Raw genomic sequence first — 24,693 nt, forward strand, 5'->3', positions numbered from 1 at the left:
TAACAGCACGGGGAGTGAGAGACAATGAGACTGAGGGTCACTAACAGATCTTGTTTCAAAACAGTGTAAATTTTGCTTTCCTGCCCTGTTCTTGTCACCATGTCATTGGAAGGGTATTACTAAACTGGAGAGGGTCAGAAAGGATGTACCATGATGTTGCAGGGAATAGAGAATTTGAGATATAAAAATAGACAGGAAAGGCTGGGGCCTTTCTCACTGGAGCGTAGGTGGTTGATGGATGACCTTATTGTGGTTTATCAAATCATGAGGGTCATAGATAAGGTGACTGACAAGGATGGGGAAGTTTAAAACAATGGGGCATATTTTTAAGGTGAGATGAGAAAGATGTATAAAGAACATGAGGGGCAACTTTTTTTACACAGAGTGGTTCGTGTCTAGAATGAACTGCCAGAGAAAGTGATGGACGCAGGTACAGTTACAGTGTTTAAAAGACATTTGGATAGGCACATGAATAGGAAGGGTTTGGAGGGATATGGGCCAATCGCAGGCAGGTGGAGCTTGTTTAGTTTGGGAACATGTACAACGTGGACTAGTTGGACCGAAGGGTCTGTTTCTGTGCTGTATGACTCTATTCACTCACTGAGGCGTGGGATGGTGAGGGCATACACCCACACAGGAAGAATACGGGACTGTGTAACTGAATCCACCTTGAGCAGCCAATTGCTGGGGAACCCGATTGCAAGCAAGTGCTGAGCCTTAGAACAAAAACAGGTAATGTTGCAAAGCATTACAAGGTACTTCACACCAGTGTTATCAAACAACACGTCACAGAGCCACATGGACTAATGATCCAGAGAAAAATTGGAGTTTAAATTCCACTGCATTGCAAAATCAGACCAATTTCCCTCTTGTCATCTAAAATATCTCCAGTATCATGTTTCATTTATTCACGTGCCTAATTCCCTTGTCCAATTCAGCAACACATTAGTAACAAAAACCAAATTGCAAGAGATTTTAAGAGTAGTTTTGAGGGGTAAAGTTGTACTGGCCAGGCACTGGGTTAACACTGCTACTGAGCTGCTATAATCGCTTAGGCTTTACACGGGAAGTTTCAAAGAATGAAATGGACACCAAGGTGAAGAATGACATTAAGGAGGTTGTACAAGGGTGGGAGCAATCTAAAAGATGTCCGTAGGTTTTGAAAGCAGAGGGGAACTGTCAGATTGAAGAGATATTAATAAAGAGTCTCAGAGAGAGGGGCTCGGCAGACTGAAGAGGTATGGGCTTGATCTGTTGTCCAGAAGCAAACGATTGAAGCAAAGAACAGCAGACCACAGGTAATCCGTGAGGTAGATCCATAGCCGTCAAAGATTGGAAGCCCCTCATAGCCAGACGATTGAATCAGCTTTGAGCCCATCCCAGTTTCAGGTCCACCATTCAACAGATTTATCCCCACCAGTAATATTCTCCCTTTACAATGGCCATCGCAGCCAGCCTGACTTTCAGACCCTACCCACAACTGATCCAGCCTCAGTGTCTGCAGAGGAGACCAAGCTTAACTAAGTGAACACAGCTGGAAAAGAGAACCAAATGACTGAGTCCCTTTGAAGGATGTATTTAAATAGTAAACAAAAAAGTCAACATTTTTGCGTGCAAAAACAGGGTGCTCGTGTTTATTAAACCATCACTCCCCACCCTCTCCCTTTCACTCCTTGCCTGAGCACACAAAACTATTGAGAAAAGTTTTAATCCCACCCGGGGGGGTTTATTTACAGTTAAAATGGGCAGTGTCTTCAAAATTAATGCATTGTTTCCACTCAAAATGTAATTGGTTGATCTTTACTCACACAGGAACCGATTTCTGCAGTCAGACATGTCACAAAAAAGGTAGGACAGCTACACCCGATTCCTGATGGCAAAAAGTACTGCTGCCCTTCTTTACCCTTTCATCCAGAACTCCCTGGGGTAGCAAGGCAATCGGTCAGCCTCTCACTGTCTTGTTATCATACAGTAAACTATCATACAGTACTATTATGTCCTGGGAAGGGAGTGTGAGTGGGCAACTAGGACACATGTTCAGTTAAATATCATTTAACAAGCACCTCTAGCAATCGCTGCTTCTCCTCTGTCTGTCTCTCTCTCCATCTTTCTTTTTCTCTCTCTGTTCTCCTTTGGATTACCCATGGTGTAATGCATATGGAATCAGGAACAAAAGCAGCTCTAGCATCGGGATTCAAGCAGAAATGTTCAGGAAGCTTGGCTGGCTTCCTTCAGAAAGGAAGAGGGTTCCAAGTTACCTTAATTTGGGTCACAGTGCTGGTTCTCGAGAGCTGAAGCAGAAAAGCTTGGGGTGAGAGTTCAAATGATAGGCAGTACAAATAAGATAGCCTTAACTACAAAATAAGAAGAAACAACTTTTTTCGCGAAAGGATAATTTTGTGGTGAAATAGGTTCTCAGGGAAGGACAGTGATAGTAATAGTACAGGCAACAGTTTCTGGGAGGAGAGGGATTGAGGAATGTGGTTAGCAAGTGAATCAATAAATTGATTTTCCACCATGCCTGTACCAGCTCTTTGAATTCAGCCCCACTCCCTTACTCCTGATCACAGTATCACGAGAATGGTGCAGAACTAGGCTATTCAGCCTGAACAAGCATTTTGCTTACTTCCATACTCTTGTCTTCTCCCTGTAACCCTGTACATTCTTTTTTTTCAATAACAGTCTCCTTTTAAATGTCTCATTTGAAACTGTTTTAAACACCCTTACTTCAGACATTAACTACTTGCTGCATGAGGAATATTGTTTTTACACTCTTATTCTCAATCCTTTTGCAGATGGGGATAGTTTCTCCCTATTTACTCTGTCCAGACCCTCTATCATATATTCTCTTAGTCTTCTCTTCTTTAAACTTGTCCAGTCTCTCTTTGTAACCAAAGTCCTTAATTCCTGGAACTGTTCTTGTGAATCTTTTCTTCATCCACTCTGATGCCTTCACAAGCTTCCTAAAGAGGTTTGCCCAATTGTCTCGATACACTGTGGAGTTGGAGGAACACAGCAGGTCAGGTAGCATCAGAGGAGCAGGAAAGTTGACGTTTCGGGTTAGGACCCTTCATCAGGGCATCGAGTTCTGACCCAAAACATCGACTTTTCTGCCCCTCTGATACTGCCTGAGCTGTGTGTTCCTCCAGCTTCACACTGTATTGACTCTGACTTCCAGCATCTGCAGTTCTTGCTATCTCCTAGTCATCCAGTTCTGTACAGCTGAGGCTGAGCAAATGTGTTATATGATTTCAGTATAAACCTCCTTGTACTCTATGTATCCTGTCTTGCTACCTTTAATGACATGCATCTAGGTCCCTCTATTCCTGCACCCCCTTTATAGTTATTACCCATGGTAAAGTTTTTGAGAACATTTGTAGCTCAGATTGTGGATGAGGTTGTAGACTTGTTTGCCGAGCCGGTGTGTTTGATTGCAGACGTTTCATCAGCCTACTAGGTAACATCGTCAGTGCACCTCCGGTGAAGCATTGGTGTTCTGTCCCACTTGTTATTTATATGCCTCGGTTTGCTAAGGTAGTTGGTATTACTTCCAGTTCTGTTTCTCAGTGATTTGTACACAGGGTCAAATTCAACGTGTTTGTTGATGGAGCTCCTGTTGGAATACCAAGCCTCCAGGATTTCCCATCATGTCCCATCTGTTTGACTTGTGCGATTATTGATGTGTTGTCCCAGTTGAATTTGTGTCTCTTGTTGTCGGTGTGTAGTGAGACAAGTGAGAATTGGGTAACCCACCGACACATAAACAACATCCTTACTGGGATAAAATTCATGAACGAAGAAGAGAACAACAACCAACTACCCTTCCTGTACATAATGGTAGAACGCAAAAACAACGGCAAACTCCAGACTAGTGTATATCGAAAGAATGTACATACAGACCAGATGCTCAATTACACTAGTAACCACCCCAACACCCGTAAACGGAGCTGCCTCAGGGCATTATTCAAACGAGCCACAGCACACTGCAGCAACCCGGAATTGCCCAAAGCAGAACAAGAGCATTTATACAGAGTTTGCAAAATAAATGGATACCCGAAAAGCACAATCCACCGTTACCTCCGAGTCAGACCACAACAGGAAGACACAACACAGCCAGACACACTGATTACCCTACCATACATCAAGGACTTTTCAGAGATGACCACAAGACTACTCAGACTCCTAGGTATCAGAGTAGCCCACAAACCGACAACCACCCTATGACAGCTACTGACGGACGAACATAAAGGACCCCATACCCGTAACCAGCAAAACTGGGGTAAAATACAAAATATCATGCAAGGACTGTGAGAAACAGTACAAACTGGAAGAAAATTGAGAATACAGATACACGATCACCAACCAGCCACCAAGAGGCACAACTACTTCTCATTTGTCTGAGTACGCACGGACACCGAGGGACACGAATTTGACTGGGACAACACATCCATAATTGCAAAAGCCAAACAGAGACGTGCCAGGGAATTCCTGGAGGCCTGGTATTCCAATCGGAACTCTATTTACAAACACATTGAAGTAGACCCTGTGTACAAACCACTGAGAAATAAAACTAGAAGTAATACCAATCACCACAGCAAACTGAGACATATAAGTAACAAGCAGGACAGAACACCAACGCTTCACCGGAGGCGCACGGATGATGTTACCCAGCAGGGTGATGCAACATTTGCAACCAAACCCACCGGTTCGGCGAGCAAGTCTACAACCTTAATACCCATGGTTTTGTATTGTCTGTCCATGTCTCTCATACCAAAATGAACCACCTCATATTTCTCCACGTTGAACTTCATCTGCTACCTATTCACCCAATCAACCAATGCCTCTGCCTTTTCAAAGTTCTACGCTATCTCCTTACTCAATCCATAACCCTGAAATTTTTCCCCTACAATTATTTGTCTAGTTCTCTTTTGAAAGTTAATATTGCATATTCTTCTATCACCCTTCCAGCCAGCACATTCCAAATCACAACTGATCACTGCATGGAGAAAATTATCTTCAGCTCCCCTCTGCCTCCTGTGCCATTGGCCTTAAATCTGGATCCTTTGCCTTTGGACATCCCTATCACTGAAAATATTTTGACCTTATTTACTTGGAGTCCATCATAATTTTGAACCTCTTTTAAATGTTCCTTCTTTAAGAAGCACAATTCCAGCTTCTGTACCTTCACCCTGTCATCCCTTGTACTTTTTAGATCTGCTTTTCCAACATTCGTTGAGCTGTGATCTATTATTTATCTCTGTTGTATTTCAGTAACCCATTTACTATCTTGTAAGGAAATTTATTTTACATCAGTAATCCTGAAGCTTTGTTGGTGGAATATAAGCACTTAAATGACAATGCAAGGGGATTTAATTCAGCCCTCCTGAAGACGGGTCACTGGACCTGAAACGTTAACTCTGATTTCTCTGCACAGATGCTGCCAGACCTGCTGAGCTTTTCCAGCAATTTCTGTTTTTGTTTCTAATTTGCAGCATCCAGATTCTTTCGGTTTTTTTATAATTCAGCCCATTGTGGCTTTAAACTCTTTGACTGAAACTGTCCTGCTCTATTCCCTATTCCCTGGTAATTCTCAACTCATCCTTTTCAGTACTTAGACGATCTCATTTTAAGTGCTCATAAGGTCTCCTACTTTGTAGAAAGTTTCAGTAATAATATTAACTTGTTACACAAAACACTTATAAGCTAGATTTCAACTGGACTATATGTCCAACTGTGGCACCACATTTTAGAAAGAGATGAGCAACTACAGTGATGTGAGGACACTGGAGAAGCTGGGAATTTTTCCTTAGAGCTGAGAAAGTTAAGGAGAGTTTCCAGTAAGAGTGGTCAAAAACTCATGGGCGATAATCAGAGGGCAGAGATTTATGGTAATTTAACCCATAGAGTACCAATTGTGATAAGGTTAGGGAATTGCTATTGACAGAAAAAGGTGAATTTTGTTTTTAATTCGTTCATGGGATGTGAGTGTCACTGGCTGGACCTGCATTTGTTGCCCGTCCCTAGTTGCCCTTGAGAAGGTCGTGCTGAGCTGTCTACTTAAACCGCTGCAGTCCATGTGCTGTAGGTAGACCCATAATGTCCTGAGGGAGGGAATTCCAGGATTTTGACCCAGCAACGCTGAAGGAATGGTGATATTTGTCCAAGTCGGATGGTGATGGCATGGTGGGGAACTCGCAGGTAGTGGTGTTTCCATATATCTGCTGCCCTTGTCCTTCTCAAAAGTAGTGGTCATGGGTTTGAAAGGTGCTGTCTAAAGATCTTTGGTGAACTCCTGCAGTGCATCCTGCAGATAGTACACACTGCTGTGACTGACTGTCAACGGTGGAGGGATGTCAAGAATTATTAATTTGTAACGAGTTCTTTTGATGTGGAATGCCTGGGTGATGAAAGCAGTTTCAATAATAACTTATGGAAGGGAAACAGCCACACAGTTGAAAAGAATATAAACAGGTTGATTGGTAAACAACAGGGAATGGGAGCTAATTCAAAGAGCCCCCAGGCACGATGGGATAAATGGCTTCCTACTGTGCTGTCCAATCCCGCCTCAAATAAAAAAAAACATCAAAATGCATGCATTCCTTCATTTGCCTTGTGTATGATTAGAATTTGTAAAGGGTTACTGTTTAAGCTTGTATGATGCTTTAAAACTTTCACAGGAAAACAGGCAGTCTTGCAATATTTTATTGCAAGTACACTTGTTGAAAAAAAAGTGCCATACATAAAATAAAAATGTAATTTGTTCAATCATTATTAAACAGTGACCCTTCTCATTGCTTCATTCTCACCTCAGACTGAGGAAACAGCAACCTCAGTGAGGTAGAAGCTGGTGTTGTCCAATTTGGGTTTTTAGATGATCCCTGGCTTCTTTTAGGGCCCCCAGTAGGAGAGGATCATCACCTCCTGTTCCTTAATTAGTCATTGCTCACTTGGAATCACCATCAAGAATGAAGTCATCACCTGACTCTTGGAGTTCCATGTTGGCATCAATGATTGTCTCATGACTCTCTATTCACAATTTGCCAAGAACGAGCAGGTGATGGTTGTGTGTGCCATTGATGAGTCCAAAGAAGGCCTCTCCTCCACCCTGGACATCATATTCACCAACATCCCTAGCAACAACAAAATTACCATTCTTGGAAACTTCAAAGCCAGGGTTGGAAAGGATTCCGAACTCTGGAAAGGAACATTGGAAAGGAAGGAGTTGGGACTTGCAACTCCAGTGGGATTCTCCTGCTCACCAAATGTGCAGACCAGCCTGCGCAGCTGGTCATCACCCACACACTGTTCTGCCAGAAAGACTAGAGGCCAAAAGGATGTCCCTACTACCGAAGCAATGATCCATGCAGATGACTGCTGGACAGCACTGACTCATTGACTCCTCTGTGTCCGTTGAATGCTACCGAGAACAGCTGAAGATGACGAAGCTGTTCAGAAAATAGTTCAACATCAAGCAGCCTCAAGAGTCAAACAGGCACGGGAACTTACAGCGATGCTTTCACCAAAATCTCCAAAGCATGCATTTCGGTAGAGTGGAGAAAATCTGGAAGGAGCTTAAGAAACCATTGGCACCCAGACCAGGAAAGACCATGATGGTTTGACCATGATGGAATAACTACATCATCCAAGAGCTGAATGACAGGAAGAGGAGTGCTGTCCATTGCCTAGCAAAACAACATCACCGGCAAGACAAAACGGAGTGAAGATCCAGTTTCAAAGAAGAACTAGGAAAATCAAGAGGAGGATTGAGAAAGCTAAGGAGCTGCAACTCCTTGCCAATAAGCCTGACACTGGCATTTCTTCACTACCACCAAGACAATATACGGACCCAACAACTTGAACCTCAAACCAGTGCAGAGTAAGAACGAAACCCTTGTGAGAGACAAAGAAAGCATCAGCCTGTGATGGATTGAACACTTCAAAGAACTCTTAAACCACATTACAATCATAGACAAGGATGTGTCTGAGGAAATTTTTAACTCCCCATCAAAGAGGATCTTGGACTCCCACCTTGTGTGGTAGAAGTTGAAGCCGTCATTAAACACATGAACAATGGAGAAGCCACAGGAGTAGACAGGATTCCAGTGGAGATTTCAAAACTTGGAGGAGCAGACTTTGCACATCATCTCCATTAACTGCCAATTCCAGGGATGCTGCTGTCACCACCGTCTTCAAGAAAAGAAATAAAGTGGACTAAGGGAACTACCAAGGAATCTCCCTACTATCCATTTCCAGAAGATCATTGCTAAATTCTTGCTAGGTACCATCTCCTAGTCTCGGAGAAAATCATTCCTGAAAGGCAGTGTGGCTTCTGACCAAACTGTGGAACTATGGACATGGTTTTCACTGCTCAACAACAACTTGGAGAGAAATGCCAGGTACAACACCAACCACTCTACATGGCCTTCATCGATCTGACCAAGGCTTTGGATTTAGTCCCTCAGGAAGTGCTACAGAAGACCCTGTCAAAGACTGGCTCTCCTGAGTAATTCATCAACATCCTCTGTATCCTCAAGATGTCAGCTATGGTCCTCACCAATAGTAATATGACAGAATCCTTGAAGGCCAAGACAGGGTTCGAGCAGGGATGTGTCATTGGCCCCACCTTTTTTGCCTTCTTCATTGACATCATCCTTCACCTTGTCAAGGACAAGCTTTCCAGGTGTGTGGACATTGTCTACAAGATGGATGGAAAGCATTTCAACTTAAACCGGTTCAAATCAAAGAAGAAAACAACACTGGTAGCACTGGTGGAACTTCAGTTTGCAAATGACAATGTCACCTCTCCTCTCAGAAGAGAATCTTCAAGCCTCACTTAACACCTTCACAGAAGCACAGAGAAGAATTGGTCTCAGCCTCAACCTCAAGTCCTTTACCAATCTGTCCAGTTTATCGCTCCACTAAGATCAACAGAGAAATACTTCTGACATGAATATTTCCTACCTGAGGACACTCCTCTCGTCTAGGGCAGATATTGATGTGAAGACCCAACACCGCATTCAATCTTTGGGCACCACCTTTGCAAACCTAAGGACAAGAGTCTTTGACGACCATTACATCCACGCTGATACCATGATCCTTGCGTATAAAGCAGTCATCCTTCTAACTCTTTTATATTGCTCTGAAACTTAGACTACAGATAGACTCCACCTCAAGGCCCTGGAGAATTTAGAACAATACAGCACAGGAACAGGCCCTTCGGCCCATCGTGTCTGCAGTGACCACGATGCTATTCTAAGCTAATCCCATCTCTCCACATTGTCCATAGCCTTCCAAACCCTGCCTGTTCATGTGCCTGTCTAAATGCCTCTTACATGTTACCATCAAATCTGTTTCTACTTCCTCTCTTGGCAGCACGTTCCACCCTCTGTGTAAAAAAACTTGCCTTGCATATCTCCTTTAACCTCTCCCCCTCACCTTAAACCTATGCTACCAAGTATTTGATAGTTCTGGAGAAAAGACTCCGACTATTCACTTGTTTCATGCTTCTCATAATTTTATATACTTCTATCAGGACACCCCCTCAGCCTCCGGTGCTCTGATGAAAACAATCCAAGTTGATCTAACTTCACCTTACAGCGAATACGCTCCAATCCAGGCAACATCCTGGTAAATCTCTTTTGCATCTTCTCCAAAGCCTCCACATCCTTTAATGAGGCAACCGGAACTGCACACAGTACTTCACATGTGGCCTAATTAAAGTTTTATACAGTTGCGATATGACTTTCCAACTTTAATACTCAGTGCCTTGACCGGTGAAAGCAAGCATGCCATATACCTTCTTTACCACTTATCTCTACTTGTGTTGTCGCTTTCAGGGAACTATGGACTTGCACCCCAAAATCCCTCTGTGTATCAATGCTCCTAAGGGCCCTGCCGTTTATTGTACACTTTCCTCTTGCATTTGACCTTCTAAAGTGCACCACCTCATCTGCCATTTCTCTGCCAGACTACCCAGCCTATCTATATCCTGCTGTATGCTTTGACAACCTTCCTAACTATCCTCAACTCCACCAATTTTCAAGTTATCTGCAAACTTACCAATCAGACCACCTACATTTTTATCCTAGTCATTTTGATATAATACAAACCAGAAGTACCATCAACATTGTTTGAGATGGATTGTCTGTATCAGCTGAGAGGACAGATATCCTTGAAGTAGCCAATTGCACCAGCATCGAGGCCATGATCATCCGCAACCAACTCCGCTGGGCCAGCCACATGCTTAGGATGCCTGAGTTCTGACTACCAAAGTAAATCTTCTTCGCCCAGCTCAAGGAACAAGTAGAGGACAAAGGAAGTGTTTCAAAGACTCCCTGAAAGCTCACCTCAAGGAATGCAACTTGGATGTCAAAGCATGGGAAAACCATGCTCAGAAGAAACTGACTTGGAGGAAGCTTCTGTATGAAGAGACACAATTCTTCAAGAACACCATCAACAAGAAGAAGTATGGAAAAGGAACCAGAGAAAGGAATGCCAGTGATCTCAAGGCCAAGGACCAGTTCTGCCTCCCAGAAATACCTGCCAAATGTGTGGTAGGAGAGGCATCTCTAGGATCAGGCTCATCAGCCACACAAGGGCTTACAGAACACATGACCAGTGACACAGAATTTCCTAAGTGTACAATTGTACTCATAAATGAATTGATTACCGACAATGATGAATTTCTCACAGTTTTACAAGTGAACTTTCTGTTTGGAAGACTCTTAACAAATGTGGAGGTGAGATCTGCGCATTGGCATTTTACATTCACTAGGCTTCTCAACACTGAATAGAATATCTGAGGAATGTGGAGTATGGTGGTCAGATTTTCAGTGCATGTGCTGACCCATTAAATACAGGGACATTGCAGAAACAGATAAATCCTCTGAAACCCGACAGTTATCACTTACTCAGTGCCAAAAGCAGTGTATTTTAGATGTGGATCGTCTGTTTGTTGAAGAATTTGTTTGCATGGTACCATAGTGTAGTGGATATGCTACTGGACTAGTCTTTTTTATTCAGTCACAGAATATGAGTGTCACTGTTTAGGACAGCATTTATTGTCCATCACTACTTGCCTTTGAGAAAGTGGTGATCAGTTGCCTTTTGAACCACACGTATGAGTACACCCTCAGTGCTGTCTGGGGGGAAATTCAGGAATTTTACTCAGTGATGCTGAAGGAATGGCAATATATTCCAAGTCAGGATGGTGTGTGACTTAGAAGGGAACTTGCAGATGGGGGAGTTTATGGGTTTGGAAGTTTCTGTTGTAGGAGCCTTGGTGAGTTTCTGCAGTGCATCTTATAAATGGTACATTTTGCTGTCACTGTGCATCGGTGGTGGGAAGTGTGAATCTTAAAGGAGTTAGCTGAGACTGTGAATTTAAGTCACAGCATGACAATTTGAGATTTGGATTAATTCTAAAAAGAATTTGGGCCTGTATTCACTAAAGTTTAGAAGGATGAGAGGGTATCTGACTGAAACATGTAAAATTCTAACAGAGCTAGACAGACAAAATGCAAGGAGGATGTTTTCCCCTGGTTGGGGAATCTAGAACGAAGGAACACAATCTCAGGATATGGGGTAGACTGAGATGAGGAACAATTTCTTCACTCAGAAAGTAGTGAACTTTTGGAATCCTTAGAAGACTGTGGAGGCCAAGTCACTGAATAAATTTAAGAAAGAAGAAATTTTTTTAGATTTTAAAGGCATCAAGGGGTATGGGGAGAAAGTGGGAAGATGGCATTTAGGTAGAGGATCTGCCCTGATCGTAATGAATAGTGAGGTAGGTTTGAAGGGCAGAATGGTTTACACCTGCGCCTAGTTTCTATGTTTCTGTGTAAAATGTTTCCAAATAATCACCCCAGTGTCACTAAAAGGGAGTATGAACTCCCCAACCACCACCACCACCAGCCCCCCGGTCACTCCAAAAGTTAGTGAATGTTGAGGGTCATTTGACATGTTCAAGGTAAGATTGTTCATCTGTTGTCGGATAAGAGTATTAGGGGATATAAAGCAAAGGCAGTACCTTAAACATCACTCCCTCCGCTACCAAAGCACAGTGACAACAACATATACCATCTATAAGACATCAAGGCCCCTTGAACAGCTTTAAAAATGCATCACCTCTACCATCTAGAAGAACAAGGGCAGCATAAGACTGTAAGATACAAGGACAGAATTAAGCTATTCGATCCATTATGTCTGCTCCATCATTTGATCATGACTGATATGATTTTCAACCGCATTCTCCTGCCTTCTCCCTGTAATCCTTGATCCCTTAGTAATCAAGAACTTATCTGTCTGTCTTAAATACACTCAATGACTTGGCCTCCACAGTCCTCTGTGGCAATGAGTTCCACAGATTTACCACCCTCTGTTCAAAGAAATTCATCCTCATCTCAGTTCTAATGGGTCATCCCTTCAGTCTGAGTTGTCCCCTCGGGTCTTAGTTTCTTCCACTAGTGGAAACATCACCTCCACATCCACTCTATTCAGGCCTGTCAGTACTCTATAAGTTTCAATCAGATGCCCTTCATCTTCTCAATTTCAATGAGTCCAGACCCAGAGTTCTCAGTTGCTCTTCATATGACAAGCCCTTCATCCCCGGGGTCATTCTCAAATCTATTCTGGGCCCCTTCCAACACCAGCACATCCTTCCTTAGATACAGGGCCCGAAACTGCTCAGCAGATACATGGGAACGCCACCACCTGCAAATTGCCCCCCAAACCACTTGCTATCCACACTTGGAAATATATTACCGTTTCTTTAAAGTGGATGAATTAAGGAAAGCTAGTCAGTGATGTTCAAATCACTCGAAAGTGAATTTAAAACAAGACAGGTAAATGAGGTTTGTAGTGAAGATCAGCCATAATCTAATTAAATGGCCATGTATCATTCCCTGCCATTGGAGTTTCACCTTTTCCTATTTCCAATCCTCCTTGCTTCGGCTTATCCTACATTAGGATCTGTGTCCTCTTCAGATTGAGCAGGTAGTTAGATGAGCTCACATGGATACCTTGCACAATGTTTGACACAATGTGATTAATTCCTGCTTTTCCTGGCTGCTTCCTAACTAACTTACAGCCAAGATTGTGAACTCATTTCAACGCATGTGGGAAACACATACAACTCTGCCCTTCCATTTCAGCCCATGTGGTATCTGGGCTTTGTGATTTTAGTTGTTGTTGGTACAGGGAGAGTGAATGTGTGATTCTGCCTTCCATGAGCTCCATTGGATGGGCAGCCTTGGGGTTTATTTTGTTCCTTCTTGTTCTTCCTCCTGTTTCTCACAATCTTCCTCACTACCCGCAACTGAAAGGGGAACAGATGAGGGAGGTAGGGATAAATTATCACTGTTGAATGGGAAGTCTAGACTGGAGAACATAGTCTAAAAATGAAAGTCAGCTCAGTCAGGAGTGAAGTTAGAAAACATTTCTGCACACAAAAGGTAATGAAAGTTAAAAATTCTCTTCTGCACGATAGATGCTAAGTCGGCTGTTAATTTTGAAACTGGGATTGTTGGCTTTTTGTCAGTCCAAGTTTTTAAGATTTGTAGTCAGATAAATATCAGCCATAATCTCATTACATGGAAGTGGAGCAGGCTCGGGGGGCTGACTGGCTTCCTCCTTTACCCATATGTGGCGTGGATCAGGGACAGTGGGTTAGTGCTAAGCAACCATTGGAAAGAAAAAAAGCAGAAGGAGGAGAAACACAGTGAACTAAATAACCCCGTTCTGTGTAATAATGTCTTGGTAAGACCATGGGACATAATAGGCATGCAGGATGTTTGGGATGGGGACAGGAGAGCAAATTGTACAGACTGTGTTAGTGGATGTTTCTCATCTTGTGTTTCTCACATGATTGAATAGTGAATATGTTTCCTGTATACATTAATAAAAACGATGATAATTTGAAAGGTTTTGTTTTGATGTGCAGAATAATCTCAGATTGTTCTTTTATGGTATTATGCTCCAAGTGAAAGCCCCTTGCTCATAAAGATTTTTTCTGGATCTCGCCATTATGGATTAAGCTGCAGCCTCCTCCTAGACTTCCCTGAGTGCTGTTCATTTGGGTCGTGAGATACTGACTGGCAGTCCCTGTGTACTGCCTGAGAAGGAAAAGCCTCATTGCATGTTGAAAAACCGTTTGACTTTAGCTCTCCACCCAAGTGTCCTTCCTCAATATAATAATATTAGGCTGTGAATTGGCTAGGAACTAGCATATTCCTGCATGGGCCACTGAGATTTGCTAAAGATACTTGACTGACCTCTCCCCTCTTTCTGTATTTACAGTTCAAGAGAGAAGGCAGTAAGAGTAAATTCAATAGAAACAAAAACCAGCAAGTTAAATATGATGCTGATTCTTTAACAGTTCCTTGGAACCTTACGGTAATACAGAGACCATTCAGGCTAAAATGCCTGTGCTTGCTGTTTGAGTGAGCCGTGCCCTCAATCTCATGACCATCTACTTGCCCACACCTGATTATATTTCTGTTTTCCAGTATTTATCCACGTCTAAAATTGATAATGGATTATCTTTGTGTGGAGTAATCAATGTCTAACATAAACAAAATGTCCTCAACCCTCTGCCTTTGGCTGGTTTTTTTGTGATGATCTGAACTTGACACATCAGGGTGGGTATTGCTGTCTGTGCTCAGCACAAATTAGAGTAGCAAGAGCCAGTTTTTTTTAGTTTAACTTGGATTATAAGACACTCTTGATATGTAATGGTACACTTTTGCTCACTTGTCCCTGGAATGATACTCATAGTTGTGCTGTTATGTAAGGTAGAGCGAGACACACAGCCATGTCTGCAGTTCAGGCCGGGGCTGGGTGTACAGTTTATAAGGAGGAGAGAGAGACACACACAGCAATATCTGCAGAGCAATATCTGCAGTTCAGACAGGGGGTGGGTGTACAGTTTGTAAGGAGGACAGAGAGACACACACAGCAATATCTGCAGTTCAGGCAAGGGGTGGGTGTACAGTTTGTAAGGGAGAGAGAGAGACACACACACAGCAATATCTGCAGTTCAGGCAGGGGGTGGGTGTACAGTTTGTAAGGGGGAGAGAGAGACACACACAGCAATATCTGCAGTTCAGGCAGGGGTGGGTGTACAGTTTGTAAGGGAGAGAGAGAGACACACAGCAATGTCTGCAGTTGACACAGGGGTTGGGTGTACAGTTTGCCTTTTTTAATACGCTTAAGGGATGTGGATGTCACTAGTGAGTCAGTATTTATTGTCCATCTCTAGTTGTCCTTGGATGCTACTGAGTGACTTGCTAGGCCATTTCAGAGGGTGGTTCAGAGTCAGACACATGTCTTCGGAATCTCGTATAGACCAAATAATGATGGCAGATTCCTTCCCTAAAGGGCATTAGTGAACCAGGTGTGTTTTATGAAAACTGACAGTGCTTTCATGGTCATCAATAAGCTTTTAATATCTCAAACCCGGGTCTCCTGAAAATTACCTGGGTTTCTGGATTATTCATTCGGTGACAATACCACTAGACCATTGTCTGACCATCCATTGTGACCACACAGCAGAAAGGAAGTGCAGGGGATTCCATTTACACAGATAAAAATAATCCTCAATATTGAAACCTGTCTCCACAGTGAGCAGTTTTAGTTTAGACTTAAAATAACCGTTTAAACCCAGTAGGAAACAATCTACAAGCCTTCCTGTGGGAGTTGGAAATGAGCTGAATGCCCAACTCCATTTCCCACACCATGTCATTTGCACTGAAGCTGTTGTGAAATTAAGCAACAAATCTGTAGTTAATGCAACTGTCCCCATACTCAGCACATATTAGGGGCAATTTTATTTGCTTTGTGTTATTTCCTTCAGCATTTTGACCTTGGTCTGTCAGCGTGACACAATCTCCATTGAGGGTAGCCAGCTCACTCACTCTCAGCCTCTGGTGCCTGTAAGGCAGTGAACGTGGCCTCCAGGAGCCAAGCTCCTTCCTCTGCAGTAAGAACAAGGCTGCACTCAACGTCACCACTAAGTGAGAACTCAGTGAGTGACCAGGAATGGAATGATTCAAAATTACCATGTACTACACCTCCACTCCCCTTCATTCTGTTCTAATTCGGATCCATGCCCATATTAAGAACATAAGAACTAGGAGCAGGAGTAGGCCGTCTGGCCCTTCGAGCCTGCTCCGCCATTCAATAAGATCATGGCTGATCCTTTCGTGGACTCAGATCCACTTACCCGCGTTCTCACCATATTAGTAAATGGATTCCTAATCCCAGCCTAGATTAATTAGTTTATCAATTATTAAATATTATCGAATGTTCATTCTTGGCTAATAAACTGGATGTTCAGACAGCCAGTTATCAGTGACTATTTGGAATTCTGGACAGGTCATTTCCTGATAGTATTTAGAAGAAATGGATTTTTTTTATTCTTTGATTTGTTTCTTCTCTCTTTGACTCTTCTGCAGAAGTTCAGTTCAGGCCCTACCGAACAGACGACTTCATCACCAGGCTGTACTATGAGACCCCAAGGTTCACAGTGCTCAACCAGACATGGGTCCTGAAGGCACGGGTCAATGACTCCGAGCGTAACCCCAACCTGTCCTGCAAGCGCACTCTGTCATTCCAGCTCATCCTGAAGAGCAAGGTCAACTCACCGATGGAGTGCTCCTTCCTCCTTCTGAAGGGTCCCTATGATGATGTCAAAATTAACCCGGTCATCTACCATTTCGCCTTCACCAACGAGAACAATGAAACAGACTACATGCCGCTGCCTATCATAGACTCTGTCGAATGCAACAAATTGCTAGCAGCCAAAAACATTAATCTGAGGCTCTTTATATTTCAGATACAGAAGTAGAGGGGGTGGGACTGGGGAGATAGATTGTATGTGGGGGGAGACAGAGGGAGATATCAGAACGGAGTGAGCACCACTGAACCATAGTACCTCGAAAAGCCAGCGACACCAGTGACTAGTTTGAAAAAGGCAGAATTCTATGAAAAGAATGAGAAAAAAAACAAGAGACAAACAAAATATCTACTAACCGCATGTGGTCGTAACTGCCTAAGACTGTCACAACTGCGCGATTTTGTTCAGAAGCCTCTCGTATAATGGTTATAATAGGGGGAGGGTGTGGGGGAGGGGAGAGAAATAAGAGGAGTGTCTGAATTCAGTAGCTGCTATTAGAACTATTTAAGCAGTGCCGAGTGGTCAGTATCTGCCTGTGTATTGAGCCTGCAGTCCATTGACAAGCTCTGCTTGCCAATAGATGCCAAGATGCCACACCAGCTTCCCTCTGTCACACCCACTCTTTCATTCCTTATGCTTGCTAATTATTTTATTTTGTCAGAGCTGTTATTTGTTCTCTGATATTTCCCTGCTTACCTGCAATGGCTAGTAAGTTAACTTAATGAGATAAGTGGAACTTCTGTTAACTACATTTCCCTCTTCACAAATCACTGGTCCAAACTTGTGTTTTTATTGGTGTGCATCACTTGCCATCTGGTTCACCAGAGTCCCCAGCTGACAGATACTAAACAACCAGCAGCTCACCTCATTGTGTACATTCAGCTTGGAGGAGGGCTGTTCAGACAGTGTTTTTAAGAAAGAAACACTCAATGTGGCCCTTGGAATTGGGGTTGGCCACTCTGCTTTGCAAAGAATGAAGAGGCTTGTTTGTTTTCAGCACTCAATGAGTTGGAAAAGCGGAAGGCTGCATGTAAATCCTAAGAGGATTGATTGGAATCAAACAGCCAGCTAGCCATCCAACCTTCACTTGATGCAGTCACACATTCCAACACTGCAATTGAAGGGCGCAGTAAACTCTCCCCTTAAGTTCTCTGTTTTCAGTTTTGTTTTAAACTTGCTAGTAAGTGTATAAAAATTAAAATCTACATGAGCAATGAGGCATGATGGACACGAGACAGAAGGCAGTGCAAATGTAAGGTTAGGGGATTTGCAGGGAGAACTCAGTAATGAGAATCCCACAGTAGTGTTTGTACGTTTAACTTAACCGTATTTTTTACTCTCTTCTCATTTTATTGTATTTAACATAATATTCTACTCCTGGAGCTGGAGAGGAGGCCAGGGCTGAGGTCAAGGACTTCACCAGACATGAGACTGACAGAAGCTGCAGGAGTTGCTCACAACCCTTTAAACTCCAAGATCAGGCAAAGCTGATTAGGAATTATTTTAAAATGTAAGAATTTATCGGGATGAGTAATTGAGGGAATTCAAAAAACAGAAAACAAAAACCCCCTTGGTGGCATTAAATGACATGGCCTAGCCCAGACCAATATAATGCTTTACAGAGCAATTGATCAGCACAAAGACACCAGCAGTGGAGAGAGATCACTGTATCACACTGGTCTCAGTTCTGCTGCCCCAAGTGCTGCATCTTATCCAGTTGAATCTGTTGCAGTCACCAATATCAGGATCCCATGGAAGATAATAGGTCACTGGTTAAATCAGTGCAGTTCCATTTAAAAAGACTAAACAATCCTTACCTTGCAGAATGAGCAGCATTCTGTACAGTCACACAGCAAAATAACCCTTTACCCTGAATAAACAGTACCACCATACAGTTACACAGTGAGGACTCCCAGTAAGGCTAAATAAATAAACAACTTCTATATGATTAACACAACTACTGTTGTGAATAGCACTTTAACCCTCCCAGATCCTGCTGATTAAACTGGAACTTTAAACAGTTGCACAACAAATGGGTTGAACTGGCCCCCTTTAACCCTTATCCTGCTGAATGAACTGGAATTCTGAAGGATTAGTAAAGCAAATGCAACTTAGGCTTTTGGGGTTTTGTCTGGTACCAAAATGATATTGTCAGTTCTTACCATTTATTTTCTGTACCCACTTGTACTGTATAGTTCAAATACCATAAAATCTAGATTATAATTCGCACTGGTGTATAAATTATTCAGTTTGTATTTAGAAAGTGTGAAAAACTGATCAAGTGTACAATTTGAGCACTGAATTTTCTGGTGATTTGGTCTGACATCTCCTTGGTTCTTTTCATTGTTTTGGAGTATTTTTGCATATTTGAACTAATGCACAAGATGGGTGCACTCTGTAGTGTTCTTGGTGCCTGTCCACAGTCTTAATCTGACTCCTGCCACCCCGTGTTTCTATCCACTTCTTCCCCAACCAAATATTGACAGAAAGCTCTGTGAGATGCTCTGCTGCCCCATTGTTTGGTGACTCTGCCATTCAGCTCGTGTTATTTCAGAGGAAGGCTCCATCACAGGGTAGAAGGGGTGTAGTTCTCCAATTAAATTTTGAGTTTGGGTGATTTGTACCACAGCAAAATGCACCAATCTTTCATTGCCATGAACAAAGTTGAATAAGAGATGCTGTTTATGCCTCCAGTTAATTTTATTTTTATTCATAGGATGTGAACATTAGTAGCATTTATTGTCCATTTCTGATTATCAGGAGAAGGTGGTGGTGAGCTGCCGGTTTATGAGTCAAGGCTGATCCCACACTAAGCAGTGATGATGGTCTGCTGTCAGTCAGAATGGACCATTCTCCCAAACCCCCTCTGCCTGGGGCTAATACATCATTATGACCCTATTACAAATAACCTGGTTACTGTTTCCATATCTTCACTTTCTTCCCTTGCAATTGAGGGGAAGGATTGACAGCAACAGTCTGGCGGGCTACAGTGTCCTCCCATGGATGAAACGGAGACGAGCTTAAACCTATACAGCTGGAGAGTTTATTGGCTCCCACAACCCATGCAAGGGGTGGCACAATAGGACCTCACATACCTACTCACCATTGTAAGTATCTTGTTAGTTATTGGGTGAGAATTCAGAGCCTGATTTCCCATCTCCCTGTGGCTGTTTCGTGTGAATTTTGGACTCTGCATTCACAGATGGGAAGTGAAGCCTAAGGCTGGCCATCCTATCCATTAGTCTTTTAAAGAATGCTTACAATCCTTTCATACTTCTAGAGGAGTGGATGGAGGGTAAGAAAGACAACTAATCTATTAATATCTATAACCCTCAACAGGAAACAATCCATTGATGGAAAAACATTGCAGCAAAGTCGCAAACATAAATATGTAGGGACATATGTATGTTTCCCGTTTTTCTTCCCTCCACCTCTTGACTAAGTATAACAATGTGTTTTAAAGAAACGTGTTTTAACCCCTCGAGTGTTGCAACTTTCAAAACAGGCACAAGTCAGGCTTAATTTTAAATTAAAAGTGAAAATAAATGTTGTTACTCAACACCGAAATGATATCGCAATAGCATCCGTTCATGACATACACAAGAAAGGTTGATTACAAATGAAGGAGCATGAACATTGATTTTTATTACTCTGTTTTCAAGACAACAGCTGTAAATGGATGCAGAGCTGGTGATTGTCTCTTGGTTGACAAAGACATTGGACTTTGGATATTTCTGGCAATTAATTCAGTGTCTTACTCCTAATAAAAGGCTTGGTTGTGCAAATCAGGAGGAAATAGGATAGCCCTTCTTCCTCTGCTGGTAAAGATATACTAGATGGGAACAAAAATTGCAGTTTTTCCAGCAATTTCTGTTTTTGTTTCTGACTTCGAACATCTGCAGTTCTGTCAGTTTTTTTTAAATATACTAGATAAGATCCTGTTGAACAGACTCTCTTCTTCCTGGGGTTGCTTTGTGTCCCACACTGACATACCTCAGCTGCTGTTCAAGCTGTGAGTGAAGAATCTGTTTCTTGGCCCCCATAATTTTTCTTTCATTACTTTTGGGAGATGGGCATCACTGGATGGGCCAGCATTTTATTGTCCATCCCTTGTTGCCCCTTTAGAAGATGGTGGTGGTTGTGGTGAACTGGCCTTTTGGATTGCTGCAGTCCATTGCTGTTCAGCAAGGGAATTCCAAGATTTTCAACTGGTGACACTGAAGCTATCAAATCAAGCAGGCCATTTTATCCTGGAGGATCTCAAATTTCTGCAATATTGTTGGAGCTACACCCATCCAGCCATGTAGAAGTATTCCATCAAACTCCTAACTGTAGCCTCATAGATAGTGGACAGGTTTTGGGGAGTCAGGTGGTGATTTTTTGCTTATTCATTCATGGGATGAAGGCATCACTGGCCAGACAGCCCAGAGGGCAGTTCAGTGTCAAGCACATTGCTGTGGGTCTGGAGTCACATGTAGGCCACACCAGGTAAGGATGGCAGTTTCCTCCCCTAAAGGACATTAGTGAACCACTGGTGAATTACTGGCTGCAGGATTCCTAGCCTTGGACCTGATCTTGTAGCCATGGCATTTATATGGCCAGTTTGGTTTCTGGTCAATGCTGACACCACAGTGTTTATAATGGAGGATTCAGCTACTGTAATTCCATTGAATGTCTAGAAGGTCATGGTGAGATTCTCTCTTGTTAGAGATGGTTATCGTCTAGCATTTGTGAGGCATCAATGTTACTTGCCACTTGTCAGCTCCAACCTGGCTACTGTCTGGGTCTAGCTGCATGGACTGTTACAGTATCTGAGTCATTGTAAATGGTGCTGAAAATTGTGCAATCATCAGCAAACATGCCCACTTCTGACCTGATGATGGAGAGAACATCATTGATGAAGCGGCTTAAGATGTTTGGGCCCAGGACACCACCCTAAGGAACTCCTGCAGAGATGACACTGACATCCAACAGCCACAACCATTTTACTATATGCCAGGTATGACTTCAAATAGCAGAAAGATTTTTCCTGATTTTCATTGACTCCCATGTTGCTCGGGCTCCTTGATGCCACACTTGGGCAAAAGTGACCTTGATGTCACCACCTGTGCAATTCAGCTCTTTTATCAATGTTTGAACCAAGGCTGTAACAACATAAGGAGTTGAATAGCCAATAACTAGCTGTATAAATGCAGCAACTACACATACAGATCAGAGGCTAGGAGTCCTGCAAGTACTTCACCTCCTGACTCCCCAAAGCTTGTCCACAACATACAAGGCACAAGTGTGATGGAATATGCTCCACTTGACTGGATGGAACCAACTCCAAGAACATTCAAGCAGTTTGAGCATACAAGACAGAGTAGTCTGCTTGATTATCTCCCATCCACCATCTTCGACATTCACTCTCTGCAGCAATGTAGAAACAGTGTGATGCACTGCAGCAATTTGAGCCTGCTCTACCATGCAATGAGATTACACCTGATTTGTTTTTTTAATTTCACAGTCCCATATACTACCAAAGAGATTCTTGTTAAGTTAGAGAATTGCAGTCTATTTATCTCTTTAAAATGTGCACAATACCTTCAAAACCCTACCAACTAGAAAGACAAGGGCAGTAGATACATTGAAACACCACCACCTCCAAGTTCCTCCCTAAGCTACACATCATCCTGACTTGGAAATATTTCGCCATTCCTTCACTGTTGCTGGGTTGAAGTCCTGCAATTCCCTCTCTTAAGGGCATTGTGAGTCTACATACAGTTCATGGACTGCAATGGTTCAAGAAGGCAGCTCACCACCACCTTCTCAAGGGCAACTAGGGATGGACAATAAATGCCGCTCTAACAGTGATACCATATCCTGTGAATGAACAAGTTATACTGACTGTGTGCTCCCTCAGCACTGACCTTCAGACAGTGCGGCACTCCATCAGCACCAACGCTCAGTTTCCTCAGTACCTGGATTAGGTGCTTGAGCCTCCAACCATTTGACCATCTGCCAAAGAAGCAAGTGCAAGACCAAGTGAGCTATTGCCTGATGGTATCATTCGCAGGGTACGGCGTCACTGTTAGAGCAGCATTTATTGCCCATCCCTAGTTCCCCTTGAGAAGGTGGTGGTGAGCTGCCTTCTTGAACCACTGCAATCCATGTGCTGTAGGTAGACCAACAATGCCATTTAAACATAGAGAATAGGAGTAGTAGGCCATTTGACCATTCAAGCCATTTTCCACCATTCATTATGATCATTGCTGATTGTTCAACTCAACAGCCTGTTCCCAGTTTACTCCATACCCTTTGATTGCCTTAGACCCAAGTGCTATATTCAACTTCTACTTGAACCAAGTTTTTGCGTCAGTTAATTTCTGTGATAGTGAATTCTCGCTCGCCACTCTCAAGGTGGAGAAATTTCTCCTCTCAATCTTAAATGGTTTACCCTGGAACCTTAGTCTGTAAACCCCTGGTTCTTGAATCTCTCATCATCAGGAACATCCTTTCTTGTAGCTACCCTGTTAGTCCTGTTAGAATTTTATAGGTTTCTATGAGATTCTCCCACCTCCCCTCATTCTTCTGAACTCCAGCAAAAATAAGCTGATTCAACCTCCCCTCATACATCAGCTCTGCCATTCTAGAAATCAATCTAGTTGCAGCCCGTCCATAACCAGAACATCCTTCCTCAGATTTGCACACAACAGTCCAGGTGTGTTCTCACCAAGGCCCTGTATAATTGCAACAAGACATCCTCTCGCTATGGAGGCCAACCAACCATTTGCCTTCTTTACTGCCTGCTACACTGGCAGTGCAGTATTGTAGAAGGGACACCTAGGTTTCATTGTGCATTCCCCTCTGAAGAGTGAGATTCGTTTGCATAGGCATGAAAGAGTGAAGGGGATTAGACTGGGTGGGATATTAAAGGTGGAGGAAGAGGGGGATCAACTTGGGTCAGAGATTAAAGGATAAAGATAGTGAGTGGGATTAGGTTGGGCAGGATATTAAAGAGTGTAAGGGATTAGCCTGGGTGGCACCTGCAGTGAGAAAAACTAACCCAAACCTTATCACAGGACTTTTATGCATCCTTCAGTATTGACTAATTCCTATTTAATCCTATCCTGCCCTGAAGGGACACTTTGGCTACAGTCAGAAACCCTGTTGCATCCAGATGAGCAGCTATTCAACTACAGATACTCTTTTTCCAAACTCCTCCCCACTTCACATTGTGTACACTACAAAGAAAAGAACAAAGAAAATTACATCACAGGAACAGGCCCTTCAGCCCTCCAAGCCTGCGCCAATCCAGATCCTCTATCTAAACGTGTCACCTATTTTCCAAGGATCTGTATCCCTCTGCTCCCTGCCCATACATGTACCTGTCTAGATACGTCTTAAATGACGCTATCGTGCCCGCCTCTACCACCTCCGCTGGCAACACATTCCAGGCACCCACCACCCTCTGTGTAAAGAACTTGCCACGCATATCTCCCTTAAACTTTTCCCCTCTCACCTTGAAATTGTGACCCCTAGTAATTGAGTTCCCAACTCTGGGAAAAAGCTCCTTGCTATCCACCCTGTCTATACCTCTCATGATTTTGTAGACCTCAATCAGGTCCCCCCCCCTCAACCTCTGTCTTTCTAATGTAAATAATCCGAATCTACTCAACCTCTCTTCATAGCTAGCACCCTCCATACCAGGCAACATCCTGGTGAACCCCCTCTGCACCCTCTCCAAAGCATCCACATCCTTTTTGGTAATCTGGCGACCAGAACTGTACACAGTATTCCAAATGTGGTCGAACCAAAGTCCTATACAACTGCAACATGACCTGCCAACTCTTGTACTCAATACCCTGTCCGATGAATGAAAGCATGCCGTATGCCTTCTTGACCATTCTATCAACCTGCAATGCCACCTTCAGGGTACAATGGACCTGAACACCCAGATCACTCTGTGCATCCAACTCCAGTTGGATGAGATTAGAGACAACAAGGTGCAGGGCTGGATGAACACAGCAGGCCAAGCAGCA

At 43.1% G+C, this 24,693-nt stretch overlaps 2 protein-coding genes across 8 annotated transcripts in view; one reads left to right on the forward strand and one right to left on the reverse strand.

The window, feature by feature from the left end:
- cyhr1 (cysteine/histidine-rich 1) overlaps window positions 1-18,901 on the forward strand; it is a 100,712-nt gene extending 81,811 nt beyond the window's left edge. For 3 of the 4 annotated variants that reach the window (XM_048612882.1, XM_048612874.1, XM_020532904.2), the window contains 2 exons: window positions 1,813-1,848; window positions 16,452-18,901. In XM_048612882.1, the coding sequence (XP_048468839.1) occupies window positions 1,813-1,848; window positions 16,452-16,843 (428 nt within the window). In that variant the 3' untranslated portion in view covers window positions 16,844-18,901. The remainder of the gene's footprint in view (window positions 1-1,812; window positions 1,849-16,451) is intronic. The other variant, XM_020532905.2, reaches the window with a different exon arrangement.
- The window catches only part of LOC109924381, a 236,088-nt gene that overhangs the window by 110,654 nt on the left and 100,741 nt on the right, over window positions 1-24,693 (reverse strand). The window lies entirely within an intron of this gene.

Source organism: Rhincodon typus, chromosome 2, assembly GCF_021869965.1.
Source record: "Rhincodon typus isolate 14 chromosome 2, sRhiTyp1.1, whole genome shotgun sequence".
NCBI lineage: Eukaryota > Metazoa > Chordata > Chondrichthyes > Orectolobiformes > Rhincodontidae > Rhincodon > Rhincodon typus.